Source organism: Rhinatrema bivittatum, chromosome 13, assembly GCF_901001135.1.
Source record: "Rhinatrema bivittatum chromosome 13, aRhiBiv1.1, whole genome shotgun sequence".
NCBI classification, from domain to species: Eukaryota; Metazoa; Chordata; class Amphibia; order Gymnophiona; family Rhinatrematidae; genus Rhinatrema; species Rhinatrema bivittatum.
Window position 1 is genome coordinate 9,639,172 of NC_042627.1, and position 16,621 is coordinate 9,655,792.

The window sequence follows — 16,621 nt, forward strand, 5'->3', positions numbered from 1 at the left end:
CACCAGTGGAAAAGGTGCACCTATTTCCAGCTCTACTGCTGGTTGATAATGTGCGAAACATCGCCCGCAGCGCTACCAGCCCCTCATTCAAAACCCTGCTGAAACTCCTCCCTTTATTTTAATTTCAAATTTAAATATTCAAATCGCGATGCGGTGATTATTGCATGCGTTACAGTGGTAACACATGCAATAAGGTCCTACTGCGATTTGATGAATGATCCTAAGACCTTTAACATCCAAAAAGACTTTCACCATCTCAACCACAAACCCCCCTCCAAAAAAAAAAAAAAAAAGACCGTTATGCACCCTCAAACCACTTGAGGCAGTTGACCTTTCCCTACCTTCCCAGTAAGAAAAAAAAAGAACTCCCCTCTCACAAGCAGCCCTATAACCTTTACAACCCAATTACCCCATCCACCTCTCCACACCCTTTACAAATAAGAGCCTGTACTCCAAAAGGCATAACAGACCTGACTCAGAGTAGTGACTTCATTGATCAACAGCCCCATTATAAAAAATTTAAAAAAAAATTCTGTAACTCCATCTTCCAGCAAAAGCAGAATACAAAAACAAAATCTCCCTGTATTTATTAGCCATTTATTTTCAGCACTCATCTAGAACAAAATATTCCCCGCCTCCCACCTCCATCGCTATCACCACCAGAGATGGTCGGAAAAGGAGGAAAAAAGATGAATGACTCATGAACTTTATTCCTGTGAACAATCAGGAAATCCAAACCTCAGTCATTTGACAAGTAGAAGATTTCAATAGTATCTCCTTCCCAACTGAGTGAACCCAAAGATCTGGCTTGGTGCATAACAGCGTCTTTGATTGGAAAGTCATGAAAAATAAGCTACAAGTGTTCAATAAATTGTAAAACGATGGATGTTTTTAAACCACGCTGAACACAAAATCTGTATGAAAGCTTGCAGTATACAAGTTTTAATTAAAATAGCCCGATTAATCGTTACTTCAGTTATCTTTATTGGGTTGTCACAAGCAGTCAAAATGGTGCTAATACGTTTAACACAGCCTTTAAGTTCTCCTGACTCTGGAACCCCTCTAATTCTCGAGTTGCTCCTGGGTAATGTTTCTGAGTCCTTCCCTTTATCATGCAGCTCCTCATTAGCCTTTTTCAGGGCCTGACTTGATGTTTTCATGTGCATCGCAGTTTTGGTCTGTTCCTCCATTTTCAAATCAGCCTCCTCAACCTGTTTGCCAATATCTAATAGCGCTTCTCAAATCACTCACCAATTTAATAATCTCTTCTTTCACTATCAATGTCCTTTTTCAAATCCTGGAACAAGCATTTAAATTCTACTGGATGCATTCTCAATTTGACTTAAGATTTTCTCAAGCTGAGTCGGAGCACTCTTCTTTCCATGCCACCGGCCTCTCCGACACCATGTTCCTCAGCAGAAGGGCTGCTCCCGGTTTAGAAAAAAATTGCTTTAAAATATACAGTGTTGTGCCTAGAGGACATGAAAAGCAACCAACAGCAGATATTCAGGTTTGAGTCTCAAGGGGAAGGAAATACAAGCTGAAATTTTGGGGGATGGGGGGGTGGTTGTGTTATGTAGCATTAAATAGCATTAAGCAAGGAACTCTTCTCAGGCTGCCATCACCGTTGCTGTCACTTCTTCCCGCCCCTATGAGGATTTTTTGCTATTGGTTTATCAAATAATAGGGTATGTATGCACCTCAAAAGAGAAGTCAAAGTTGTTTGAGACTCATAATACAACCAATTTGCAAGTAGTTACCACCGCTGCTCACTGTCTGATAATATACGATATTCATCTGTTCCCACGCATCTTGAAACTTGGGTACTATATGCCTAGAAAATATGGTTAATAAGAAAGCAGATGTGCCAATTCCCATGGCAACTTACTGAATTAAATTTTGGGACACAAACAAAACAAAAAAAATACAACTGTCCACACTTGTGGTTTTAGGGAGGATGTACAGAGAGGTTTATTTAAATCAGGTAATACTATTTACAATTTGCATTCACTTTCACATACTATTTTGCCGTTCTACATGGCTACATTATTTCAAAATCAACTTAAAAGTCGGGTATGAAACATCTCACTCAGAGGAAAGTTCTACACAGAGAAACAAAAGATCTAGATAACTCAATACAGAATAGTGCATACATTTTACTCCTGGAAAAATCCACCCTGGATTCTGAACACTAAAAAGTTTGGAAGATTGGATCTTTGAGGTGACCAAAAGATGCAAGATACACTGTCACTTTGTTCTAAATTGTTTTGGTTAGTAGTCTTTGTACAAAACTATTCTCAAACTGGTCTGCACTGAACCTGTAGTTTTAGGGACAGACACACTGGTGAGGGGAAAAATGTTAGATCAGCTCTGGAAGAAGCAAAAAAATCAAAAAGCCACACACTGAAAACTATTTAAAATTAAATACGAACCAGTCTAACAATGCAGGAGGCACATCCTAATTTTTATATTAACCAATTTCAGAAGTGTTTAATTTAAAAAGGATCGTGTAGTACAGTTCAGTCAAGAGCTATGCTTGGACATCCGGATAGCTCCGGCTACGCAGTGACAGCAGCCGATTATAAGGATGCAAAGAAAGCCCTAGCTACTCCGCCCTTCACCAGTGAACATTTTACAAGTGTCCCGATTTGTGCAAGGCATGCTTTACCTGCAGTCTACATAGACAGGAAAGCTAGTGCAGTAGGTAGACTTGCCCCTCTAAATCACACTCCAGTAAGAAAGAAAATAAGATTAAAAGCTCATGTTCTGCAGCATCCTTTACGCGTAGGTTCCTCCAGTGATGAGGAGTTCATAAGCTGGATCCCGACTCCTCCTGCAAAGCACTATGCAGGCACAGAGCATGCCTAACAGCTACGGAAAGAAAAAAAAGAGGAGAAAATTAATATACACGGAAAATGCAAGCTCTGTACACTTAACAGCTACTGGAAGAAAGTGTGTCACATTAGTAACCTTATAAAAGTACTAGCAACTGTACCCATTCTACGCCCGGGCGGCGAGCCTTTTTATTGGCACATATGCTCTTGTATGGAAAAACTAAATTGTTTTCACCCAGGGCAAGAGACGTGGAGGCTCATTTGCTAAAGCCAGGGCCGGCAACGTTCATTTACCAAGCTGTCTCTCGCACCCTTCCCACCCCCCTCTTACCAACCATGCTCTGTCACCCGTCACCCCTCTCTCACACATTCTCTCACCGGCATCCCTCCCCCCCCCCCCATGCTCTCACACCCTCAGACATTCTCTCACCGGCATGCCGTGGGACCCGCACCGTTCGCGGCGAAGATGAAGGCCTGGCGCGCCGTTCGCGGCACACAGGGGCCCTTCCGTTTTGGCTTTGAGCAGAAAATAGCAGCGGAGACCTCGGCACGCTGCTAATGGAGCACGTCCCGTGGCACACGCTCCGTTCGTGGCAAAGATGAAGGCCCGAGAGCACCGATCGTGGCACATAGGGGCCTTCCTTTTTTGCCGCGAACGGAGCATGTGCCGCGGGACGCGCTCCGTTCGCGGCATGCCGGGGTCTCCTCTGCTATTTTCTGCCTGTCCCGCGATGACCACTGTCCTTCCTGTTTTGAATAGTCTTCCGGCGAGGGAGGAAGTCTGCGGGAAGGAGGAATTCTGTGCAAATTCTGCATTCCGCAGTAGCGCTGAATTCCCCCAGGAGTACCTCTTGTAGCTGGTGTTGTGACAACTTCCCAGTGAAAGATGGCGGGTTGTATAAATTACAAGGCTATCTTTGACAATCAAAGAAAAACATCTTAGTCACACCAACGGCATCAACTACATAACTGCTTTCTACTGCTATAAGAAAGAAAAGCAAAGCACCAACAGATCAAAGACCCCTAAACACTGGAGTTGGACTTTAGTTCTGGCACTACTGAAGCATCAAGTCAAGTTTGGAGCTGAGATTACCATTTTCACAAGCCTCTAATCCCACAGTGAATGAGTATTTGTTCAAAGACTCCTCGCTGTTTGCGCTCGCACTAGAAGGAAATCACGAGCTCCATATTAACTCTGGAATGATTAACCCAGAGAAGTATCTACTCCTCGATATTCTAGGAGGGTAACTAAGGATAGATTAAATGAATGCAAATGAGGCTTAAAAGTAAAATCTAGGATTAAAATTTTAAACACAGAGACTAATATACATTTAATTTTGGAATAGTTCCAGGATGTGAACAAAAGGCAAAGGGGTTAAAGCTGCATGGAGCAGCAATTACAATCCTGAATTACATCTTGCTTGGCAGACTGGATTTGATCTTTACCTGCTGATGTTTATTATGCTCAGAGAGCGACCTTAGATTAATCTACAACTGAATGCAGGAGCAACCAATGCAAAAATAGAAGGGTTGTGTGTGGAATTCACCCCCCCCTTCCCCCCATAGCTTTGCAGATCTTCCTCAAGGAAGATCATGTGCTCCTGCGGAGTGGTCTTAGAAGGTGGAGCATACATTGCTTGGGAAGCTGGTGGTCAGAGAAATACCAATTATACTGAAGGTTTAAGAAAATAAGAAAAGTGTCCTACATGCCATTGGCTTCCCTGCTACACTGGCTCCCAGTCTCCCACAAGTGGTGGGAAGTTCCTGTCAACTGAGGGACACCTGGCAGGTCATGGGCCCTCTCCTGACTCTGGGCACAAGGCAGGTGAATAGTTCACTTAGTTACTAATCTGGCCCTGCAAGCGTGCTGGAGACAGCTCACAGGGTTTATTATGGAAGCTTATTTGTGGAAATAAATTGTGTGGGAAAGGTTAAAGCGATTCTGCCAGGCCAAATATATGTAACAAACCCAAACCACCACCTCACATCCCTGCCACAACAAACCACAAGCCTGGATTCTTTCGAGCTCACTTCTTCACTGGAGATTGAAAACACACTCAAAAAATTCAAACCTTCCTCCCACCCATCAGACCCAATACCAACAAATCTCCTCATCGCCATACCAAACACCATCTCAAAACCAATTGCAGAAATTATCAATGCATCCCTTTCTCAAGGTTTAGTTCCTAACCAGTTAAAATTGGCAATACTGAAACCATTACTAAAGAAACCAAACGCCTGCCCTTCAGACCCTGCCAATTTTAGACCCATAGCAAACTTACCACTTATCGCTAAACTGATGGAAAAAATTGTCAACAAGCAACTATCAGATTATTTGGAAGATCATAACATTCTATCCCCAGCCCAATATGGATTCCGAAAACGCTTAAACACCGAATCTCTCTTACTATCTCTCACTGACACAATCCTCGTTAATCTGGAGAATAAACAATCTTACCTGCTTATTCTTCTGGATCTTTCCGCTGCATTTGACATGGTAAAACACTCCACTCTAATAGACCAACTAGCCAACATAGGGATCAAAGGCACAGCCCTTAGATGGTTCCAATCCTTCTTAAGCAACAGATTCTACAAAGTGAGAATAAACAACAAAGAATCGCATCCAATCTTAACAGAGCAAGGAGTCCCACAAGGATCATCACTCTCACCTACCCTATTCAATATCTACCTCCTCCCTCTCTGCCATCTACTCTCAAACCTTAAGCTCACCCATTACCTCTACGCAGACGACATACAAATCCTCCTTCCGATTACAGAATCCCTTCAAAAAACCATCACGTACTGGAACGAATGCCTACAGCCCATCAAAAACCTACTCTCAAGCCTCAACTTAGTATTGAATGCTAATAAAACTGAAATGCTCATTGTCTCCCAGGATCCACGCACAATCTCTTCCAGCCTTTCTCTACTAAACACAAACAACTCATTCTCATCTGACGTCAGAGACCTTGGAGCATGGCTTGATAATCATCTAAACCTAAAAAAGTTCGTAAACAATACCACAAAGGACTGCTTTTACAAACTGCAAGTCCTCAAAAAACTTAAACCCCTCCTTCACTTCTCCGACTTCAGGCTAGTACTACAATCCATCATTCTTTCTAAACTCGACTATTGCAACTCCTTGCTACTAGGTATACCCGCCAACACTATCAAACCATTACAGATGGTTCAAAATTCAGCGGCTAGAATTCTAACTAGCACCAACAAAAAAGATCATATCACCCCAATCCTCCGGAACTTACATTGGCTCCCCATTAAACAAAGGATACTCTATAAGGTACTCACTATCATCCACAAAGCGACAAATAAACTAGCTCCCATCTCATTAAGCTCTCAACTACAACCACACACCTCCTCCAGACCAATCAGAAGCGCATACAGAGGAACATTGCAGGCTCCACAAATTAAATCATCATTGAGCAAACGAGCGCTATCTTCAGCAGGCCCTCACCAGTGGAATATGCTTCCCCCAGATCTTAGACTAGAACCCAGTCATCAAGAATTCAAAAAAAGATTGAAGACATTTCTCTTCCAACAAGCTTTCCCAGACGATTAATTTTACGGTGACGAACAGACTTCACAATTCCTAAGTATCCTAATTACCCTAATTATGAACACGGCATCAAGTACTAATTTTAGAATCTGCTACTGGACAATTACCGTTAAGCTCAAAAATTTACTATATTTTATATATATATTTGGCATTGCTTATATTTATATTTATTGATACGTTAAACAGTTAAACTGTCTTTATAAAATATTATATTGCTTTATTTATTTCCAGTTAAACTATTATTACTTTATTTAGCACTATGTTAAATTGTCAATCAGTTATACTGTTCCATATGTTCCTCGGTTCCATGTAAAGCTCCGCTCTCTGTTGAGCAGTTCTTAGTTTTATGTAAACCGGATTGATTTGTAGTCCCTACAAGAACTTCGGTATATAAAAATTAAAAATAAATAAATAAATAAAATCCACCGATGCAGGTAATACCTAAATCAAAATATCCCAAAACCCGCACCCACCAAAAATCTTATTTTTATCTTTTATTTTTTATGTTAAGTCTTCTTTAATCAATTTATTATAAAAACAAATATTTATAAAGGTGTAAGGTGGTTGTTTCATAAATATGAAAAGGCACCATCCAGGTTAACCCTATTTATGAAACGACCACCTTATTACACCTTATAAATATTTGTTTTTATAATAGATTAAAGACAACATAAAAAAAGAAAAGAAAAATATTGTCAGTTAAGATTTTTGGTGGAGGCCAAATATAGGAGCAAGAATACTCTTATACAGCAAGGCCATGTCACATAGCACAAGTCTTATAAAGCAACTATGTATTCCTCATTTGGGAAATAATTCACAGGGGCTGAATTTCTCAGTGTGAGCATTAAGTCCTATGCTTGACCCAGAGGCCATTATAATTACACAAAAAGGTGCTCACTGTTCAGCAAGGTATTTAAAAAAAAAAAAAAAAGATTTATATATATGGGTATACACTAATCATGTACACATTTGAGATGCACATACATATCACTCATGTCTCATTGTTCTAGCTGCATGGCAGTGTGTAAAGTACTAATTTGGTGTATCAGCTATTTCTTGGCAATGAACATCTGCTATTACAAGTAACTGGAGGCAGCATATTCACACAACACAAGGCATTTTTACTCTAATATTTGGCAGTCAATTAACTACTACTTAAGGGCATCACAGAAAGATATAAAGTCATTAAACAAGGTAGCCCCAACCTTTACACACACTAGTAAAAGTGAAGTAAGTGACTCTCCAGATCACCTCTGTACCTGTTCTTGCCCACCATAGTTAACACTGCTACGAAGGCTCATTTCATTAAATGACGGGTAAAGCAAGAGGCTTCAAATGCATTTCCAACAGAAGATACCTCGGGCTACTCATATGATTGGATAATGATGTTCCTTGTCTACGTTCCCCTCTGCAAGCTGTTGTGCGGTTCCAGCAGTTAATGTATTATCTGCCATAGAGCTCATGGCAGGTATATTTCTGGAACCCTATAATTGCACAGCTTGATGGGATCTTCCATGAATTAAATGATAAAATTTATTAGTCAGAAATCTCTTTTGGAAATTGTTTACCTATTGCCCCAGAAGGCAAAGTCTTGTAGGACAACATGTAAGCAACTTTCTGTTGACCGTATGGGTGTGATGGAAGATGAACTATTACGCTTTTGTGGCAATAACTATTCTGGTTTATCTATGAAGCCCCAACCAGGGTGCTGTATAAAGCAACCGCATGTAACAAACAGGGCAGAGACAAAGCATGAATCTGTTTAATATACAATGCCTTTCCCCATATCCTAGTTTAATTCTGCAAATAAAATCCAGTCCTAACACCACCCAAGACATACACTAAGCATACTTCTAATGCCATCACTATCACTTTTTATTCTTCTCTAAGACAGGAAACCTTTATAAATCAGCCCATAAGTACTAGAAATGAACCGAATTTGTAGGGTTCACACTGCATTCTGAAACCGAAGCAAAGATTCTCTCTGATCCTGTAAATGTTTTTTCTAAGGTACTTCCCTGATAAGTATAGGACAGCCATTTGTTACAAGTAATAAATAGAACACCAGAAGTGTCATCACTTGGACTTCATACTTTCATCAACTCTGTGTTGAAATCAAAAACATTAACCATGCAAAAATGATTTAAAGAACTTAAAAAAAAAAAAAAAAAAGCAGCTCTTCAGCTTCACAAGAAAAGGTCATCCATGCCTGAAGCTTCTTTGAAAGCTCTACCAGCAGTGGCACTCAACTTGCATTCTAAATCAGCGGAAGTCAGCTACATTCCTAGCTTATTTGAAGCAATACAATCCCAAAGCATAACTCAGCACAGCTATCACTCATTTCTTCCACCCCATTTCCTCCTCTTCCCTTGAATGACGTTAAATCTCAATGCAGCAATAAATACGGTGAAAGGGAAGCGCGTATATTAAATATGGTTACACAGTTTGTTTCATTCAAGCAGCTCTCCTTGAAATTCTGTTCCCCTTCACAAGCGTTAGAAAATCATCTGTCACCCGCTTGACCCAACCACCGCTCATCGGTTAGAACGTCACAGACACCACCGCATGCTCTTTGGAGATAGCACTGTGGGCAGCCTCATTTGTGACTCTCCCAAAACATGGGCGGCTTCAAGGACAGCTTGAGACATCAAAGCAAACAGGTTGAAGACATTTACAGCTAACGTCTTCCCGTGAATAAGTATTACTGCTTAAATCGGGGGATCAGGCTTCACTTGGAAGGCTGGCAGCTCCCATCACGTGATTTTTTTTTTTTTTTTAAACTTCCCGGCACACCTGGGAAGGTAGCGGCAGCAGCAGCAGGAGAGGCTGCAGGGCGGCGATGATCTCCCCGCTGAAGGAACGCCGACACGGGAGCCTGGCCCCTGCGGTGGCGAAGACCGGGTTTGCGGTGAGCCCTAGTGCGTGCATGGACGAACAGAAGCCTGGGTGTTTTCATGGGCCACTCACACCCCCCCAGGCATGGGCGCCTGAGTGGGAGAATGGGTGTGCGAGTGAGAGCTTGTGTGTGTGTCTGTGTTTGAGAGGCAGGGAAGAAGAGAGAAAAAAGCAGAAAGAGAAGAATGACCCTGGAGAAAGAAGAAAAAGAATGACAAGGGAAAAGTGGGGGGGGAAAAAAAAAAAAGACCTAGACCAACTTGTTTAGAAGAATAAAAACAGGTAGACTAAGTTAAAAAAAATATGTATATATTTTGAGATTTTAGCAATTGGAATATGCCATCTTTGGGAATATGTATTTCTTATACAGTGGGCCCTTGAGTTACAACCAAAATATTTCAGGGGGGGGGGGGAGCCATAATGCCCTCATACTAGGTAGGTATTTATACCCCTATGAGGCCCACCTAGTTACGAGGTGAGGTGTAGGTATTAGTGTAGGGGTTAGGGGCCACTTTGACATTTATTTTTTATTGATTTTATTTAAATTCTTTTAATATACCGATGCTCAAGACCAGGTCTTATTGTACCGGTTTACAGTAAACTAGAGGGAACCAGTTAACAGTGAAAGCAATAAATTACATTATAACAGGGAAAGTGGAACTAGGCTGTTAGAAAAAAAAAAAAAAAAAAGGTTAAAACAAATTCTAACTGGAAAGATAAGCAGGAGAGAGAGTGCTTACAAGGTAAGAATTACCACATACAGAGTGTGGCGTACAAACAGAACAGTGCACTCTTGGGAAGATTTGATGACCGCCCAAAGATGAGATTTCTGCAATGTTCTCTCAGCCCAGCTTGAAGTTACCCAGGTACGATATCTGCATATGGATTCTCTCATATGCAGATATCGTAAAGGAACTGGTGGAGGAGGTGAAATTGCTGTTTCTGGTAGGCTAAGCACATTTTATAAAACCTTTTGGTGAGTACACTAGGAAATTATTGGTGTTTCTGGTAATTACAGACATTATACAACCATTTTTTATTATAGATATGGTTAGGTAAGGGGTGCTTTTGGGAGCTCTGGAACGCATTATGGGTATTTCCATTATTTCCTATGGAAAAAATAGTCTTGACTTATAACCAACTTGAGTTACAACCAGTCCTCCGGAACCAATTGAGTTCATAAGTCAAGGGACCACTGTAATTTTGTATTTTGCTTTTTAGCCCCCCCATTGTTCAGAGTCTGGTTTCTCAGGCTATTTCGGTTTTGTTTGCATGTTTCTATTTCTAACTTGTAGTCCCTTATTTCTGTATTAGGTAAGGGTCAGCGTGTTCTGCCTGTGTGTGACCGAGGTGCAGTATCGCTGCTAGTGTGTAGTTCCTCTGTTGAGATTTGTAACAGTCTGGCTTGTTCTGTCACCCCAGTAGGTAGAGTATTAATGTTCTAGGGCCTGGTATGGTATTTGCATTGCTTCTTTTTCATAAGGTTGCTCTTATTTGAGTCCTGAGAGTCAGTTCTGATATATGGTATAGCAAGGTTCTAGGTGTCCCTTTTTTTTTTTTGCAGGGGTTTGTGTTACTTCACAAAATGTTTAGCAGTGGAGGGGGGGGGGGGGGTCTTTTTTTTTGTGAGGTGACCCCAGAATTTTAATATAGGTTTTTTTTTTGTGTTGGGGTGTTGCGTTTACTACACTGCAATGGTAATTCCATTTATTCATGGCTTTGAGGGCCAAGCCCACACCCAGCACACATTACAAAAAGTGTTATTTTAGCCGGATTTTCTCGTTTACATGTACTGCTGTGATGCCAATATAATATGCATGTTGGGGTATTTTGCCTCAGAAGACTGTACTTTTGAATGTACTGGAGGGAGCTGGGCTTTTTTTTTTTTTTTTTTAAATGGGAACAGGACAGAGACTGAATGATGCCGGAGAGAGGGGGGGGGGGGGGGGGGGGGGGGGGAGGAGGGCAAGCAGCACAGTAATTGTTTGCAAAGGGCAGCAAAAAAAAAAAAAAACGCTAGCGCCGGCCCTGGAGGCAGAGCCCATCCTGCCGCAGCCGGAAGATACATATGCTGCAGGGAATTGTATGAGGGCGTCAGAAACCCCATGGGCCAGTTTTGAAAAAAATCCTCCGGGCCGATATTTTCCTGCAATCCCCGCCCCTGTGCTTACTACATCAAGGGCTGTGGACTTAAAATACAATTATCTATATCTAATTTATTGCACAGTGACAGATCTCTAGACACACACAGAAGCAGTACACATCGTGAAATGTTCCACACCATGCAAAGCCAAACATCATGAAAACAAAAGAACCACTTAGTTTGATTACACAGTTGTTGCTGTTGGCAGCAACAACTGGCATGATAAGTTCTTTGTTATATGTAATTGCCCACAAGCAAGCTTTTCAACTGTTCCCTGTAAACCGATTTGATTTACATATTATGTAAGAAGATCGGTATATAAAAACCATAAATAAATAAAAATAAATAAATAAATGATTGAATGACAGCAGGACTGTGGGATAGCTGAGCAAAATTCATAGGCTGGAGGCAGGAATACACCCACTCCAGCCTCTCTTCATGCACTTTCAACTTTATTAAACCTTTTCAGCATACAATCAATAGTAAACTGCCTACTTTCCAGCAATGTACTTCCACCATGCCTCATCATAGAGAGGGCTCAGGAGCTCTCTTGTCCTGGAGACGCTGGGGCTTCCCTTGATCTCAGCTGAGCTCAGTGCTTACCCTGTCCCAAGCAAGGTCCCACCCACGGAGCTCTCTCCCCCCCTCTGGGGAAGATTGTAATGAGCAGTGTGTCATGCATGTGAACTGTCAGGTGTGTCCCAACCAAAAAAAGGTTGAGAACCACTGCCCTAGAAGTCCTGTGGGGAACCAGATAGCCTTAAAGACCTAAGAATGCAGTATAACCATACAAAACCCTGTATGTTTGTTAAGAGGCAAGACCTGTTGCAGCTTAAGTGAAAAGCAAACTGAGGTCAAGATAAGGACTCAATACAAATTTCAAAGCTGGGACAGAGAAACCCAGCAGGGGTGCAACTTTGCTTGTTCTAGCTGTCTGGAGTAGGGGAATGCAAGAGATAGAGAGGCTGCAGCCAACACTAACTGAATATTAGCTAATTTGGGTTAAACCTGGAGAACAGGATTAGGACAGTACAACTTGTTTTTTCACTGCAAAATGTGTTATGATTGAGAACTGTATTCTCTATGAGATGCGAAATGAATGTAGTGAAGAAAAAAGATGTTTATGTGCAAAACTCCTACCAATAAAAAGTTGCTGTTAAAGCCCTGCTGTATTTTCACTTTCCCAAAGGAGGAAAAAAAAAAGGGGGGAAAGAATAACTGTGCAAGCAGAGGTATTGAGACCGTGCAGTGTGTCTGGGTCCTGGAAGCAGGAGTTGAAGCCAGTTGAACAAAACTAGGATTTAAGGGGATTGGAGTTACTATAAAGGAAATTCCAGTCATGCTGAAGGTCTGACTGAAAATCACAGTAAAGGGATTTAAAGTGAATTTGGAGCCTGAAGCAAGGTTGCTAATGGGGCTGGGGCATCTCTAATTCCCAGAGAGGTTGGAATAAGACAAAAAGGCTCAGTCTCTATTGGAATAAGAGGACTGCAGACTAATGGGTCAGTTCTGCTGGCAAATGCTGAAGAAAGGAGAAGCACTAGAGATGCTGAGAGTGTTCTTCTCTTGAGGATATCTGAAGTGACTCCAGGGTCAGCCTTCAGCACACCATGTTTTGGGGTGGGATCACGCACAGTGTAAAGCATTCCTAATTCTACATGGTTTTTCTTTTGGTAAAGGCGTAACTACTTGCCCATGCTGTCAAAGAGGGCCAGCCTTCTCTCAAGGATTACCCTGCAGGTCCAAGTATCACAGCACCCAAGAATTCACCCCCCCCCCCCCAAGGCACCAGCCTCATCACAGATAGATAAAGACCAAAAAAGTCCATCTAGAGTAGACTACCATCATCAGCAAAAAGGTGACGAGAACACCCAGTCTGCAAGTACATACATGAAGTACAAAGGATCAAGAAAAGAGCTTGTGGAATACCAACTCACTTCCAAGCCTCCTCTCTAATTTTCTCTAAACATAATTTAATATTTTGTGTAATACAAAATTGCGAGTATATCATAGCTATGCCTCTTACTATAAAGGCCACTATTCCATTGTTTTTATATTTTAAGCTTAAAATGTGATCTGCTTTAGGACCATCCATACCCTGTATCTAAGCATTTGTTAAAGTAGAAGGCACAGTCACAGCAAAAAAAAAAACCAAAAAAAAAACAAAACAACCCCATGCCAATATCTGGGGTCATTACCAGGAACAGAAAAGCATGCAAAAATGTAGATATGGTAAGTAGTCTGTATAGCAGAACTATAAGATGTGGTAGTATGCACGGAGAGAGTAAGGGAGAATGGAAACTGAGTAAAAACTGTGATATAACTAGAACAGGAAATCGATGCAGGTAATGGGGAAGGTGAGTGAGTGACTCAGGTGCAAAGACACTGGAACACAAAGTAGTGAAATTAATTTATCTGAAGAGGGTATATATTCGAATGGGATAAACCAACATTTCAGATTAACAGCTGAGATATAACATTATAAAAAAACAAAACAAAAACATGGTCCGGTAGGTAAGTCATATCCCATTATAGGCTGAGGAAAGGCTTTAATTAAATTCAGCAAATAGAATCTGTATGATCTGAATACCTAGACGACATGATGAAAGAATATAAATTGAGGGAAGAGGTCAAATCACACTCAGGCTGCAAACAGATAAGAGGAAAAAACCCCCCACAGCTGCTCAGTTTGTCTATATCCTCCAGCACACTTCTGCCTCTGTCTGAAACCCCTTCCCCAAGCCTTCCATGGATCTGTACGTCAGCATGCTCACAAGCTCTGTGCTTCCACCCCTTCACACAAAATGTCCTCACTGGAAGCCTACGGAGGAGGGGTAGAGGCCTGTGAGCTTGCTTGTTTACAAACCACTCTTTCACTGCTACCACCATTTATTTCTATTTACGTTTATAAACCACCCTCACAATCCCACAAACAATCTCACAAAAGGGACAGCTGCAAACTAACATAATACCGCTGCAGCAACAGCCAGGCCATCACAAATTTCATAAGACCATCTCAAGACAAGTCACGATGAAAATGCCAAGCCTAAAAAGATAGCTTTTCAGTAGGTGCCTGAATGTGGCACATTTTGTCATGTAACGTTCACAAGGCAAGGAGTGGCCACTGAAAAGGCTCGCTCCCTCACCCTCAGCCAGCCTAGCTCGACGAATCGCTGGAACCTCCAACAGACCTCCGAGAAGATCGCAGTGCACGAATTGGATTATAATTCCTAAGCAGGGCATTAACCCAGGGACATGAATCGCATGCTAGCAATTTATGTACAAGCACTGCCACCCTGTCCATTACACTGAACTGGTAGCCATCAGAAGTCTTACTATTGGTGAGATGCATTCTCTCATTGATCATTCTGATATCAGCCTCACTGCTGCGTAGGCTCTGTGCAATGTGTACTCCGCCTTTATTCTTGTCATATAAAAACTCAAAGTTCATGTTGTACATGTACAATCAGTAGCTAATACTTTAACTGTTTTGCATAAAGTCTACTCTTCTGATACACTCCCCCCACATCAAGAAATCAGGAACCCCTCAATAGGAACATTTACTAAGTTTCACAGAGCATTAACAGGATTAGGAGTTAGTAAAATTAAGCCAAAAAAAAAAAAAGAAGCTGTTATATGAGAAACGTCTCACAAATAAAGTTCAAGGGCTGCAAGGACACCACAAGTCTGTACAGACTCGTACAGGTAACCTAGAAAGGGTAATTGCATTCCTATAACTGATGCTCTCTGACAAAAGTCAGACCATGTGAATGGTCACATGCTGCCCCGAGAAGCTCCCAGGCTCCAACGTTCTAGAATTCAGAACCCTGCTGCCTAGCAACGTTTGTCCCAAATATCACAGGTTCCATCAGAACCCAAAGTAGTGGCACACGGACTCCATCCATGAAGATACGTCTGGAGGAGAACAGGGGATTTTATTTATTTATTTATTTATTTTTAAAGTAAGCATTTTCCATGAAGTCACTCAGACGGGGATTAGCAGGAAAAAAAAAAAAAAAAAGAGAAAAACCTCCAAGACAAACTGGCACACAAAATAAGCCAGCACAAGAAGGGAGGTTTCCTGTTCAGTTTCAGTCCGGCACGCCGGGAAGGTGACGCGCTCTATTCCGGGCAGGGAGAGAAGATGGCCGCCACTGCGTAGGTCACGGTCGCGCACACCTCCACCGAAGGACGGCTTCCGAGCAGACACCCCCGCAGCCCTCGGGGCCAGGCAAGGGCTCCTGCTGCTGCCCAGGCATGCTGTCGGGGGTGGGGAGGTAAAGTCGAGAAGACCACAAATTTTAGAGGTGTATTACCTTAAGTTTAAGAATCCCTCAGCTGAAAAGAGACTTAAAAGCTCAAAACGTATTTAGATTTATAGACTGCCTTTGTAAAAAAAAAATAAAATAAATTGTACACTGATGTTCATAATTGCAGCCTCCGATTTTCTGTGGCAACTCATGAGTAGACTTGTGTGGCAAGAGTTAGAAGATTCTGTGACAACTTGAGATTTTTCAGTAAGCTTGCATATACATGTACACTAAATATGAAAGACAAACACGATTTAAATATTCTTCTCTAGCACATTTCTACAACCTGTGTGCACATCTGAATATTGCTTCTCTTCCTTTATCTACCATTTTCTTTTTCCCCCTTCTCCCCTCTGCCTCTTGTTCAGGTTTTGATTTCTGAATACTGTATTTTTTTTTTTTTTTTAAAAGACTTCATGCTTGGTTTCCTTGCCTTGGTTTGTGATATCGCCCGGATTCACGAATGCTCCAAATCTAATCAAAGAGTTTGAGATTGCAAACAGAGCTACGCTTGGCATCACATAAACAGTAAAGTCCTGTACAGTAAAGTTATGCTCTGCTTATCTATAAAGCCTTTCTTTCTTTGAGAGATTGACCTTTTTCTTATATATGAACAGTGTTGCTCACATGCTATTAGTTTTTAGTTTATTTTTTTAACTCGTCATTTTGGGTTTAAAAGAAATAGTCCCCTTTGTGTGTACCTATGTATCTAAACCCATATATATACATATATATCTTTACATGTGTATGAGTTTATATAGATATTGGTCATAATCTGACTTTCTATACTCCTTCAGTTGTGCTATTCACATTGTGTGTCAGTTCTAGCCAAACACGTATATTAGCTATTTCTTCTTTTTGCTCG

At 41.5% G+C, this 16,621-nt stretch overlaps 1 protein-coding gene across 1 annotated transcript in view; it reads right to left on the reverse strand.

The window, feature by feature from the left end:
* Nucleotides 1-1,946: 1,946 nt before the first annotated feature.
* The window catches only part of TSPAN3 (tetraspanin 3), a 55,166-nt gene continuing 40,491 nt past the window's right edge, over nucleotides 1,947-16,621 (reverse strand). The window contains exon 7 of the mRNA XM_029575310.1: nucleotides 1,947-2,871. Coding sequence (XP_029431170.1) covers nucleotides 2,779-2,871 — 93 coding nt within the window. The 3' untranslated portion in view covers nucleotides 1,947-2,778. The remainder of the gene's footprint in view (nucleotides 2,872-16,621) is intronic.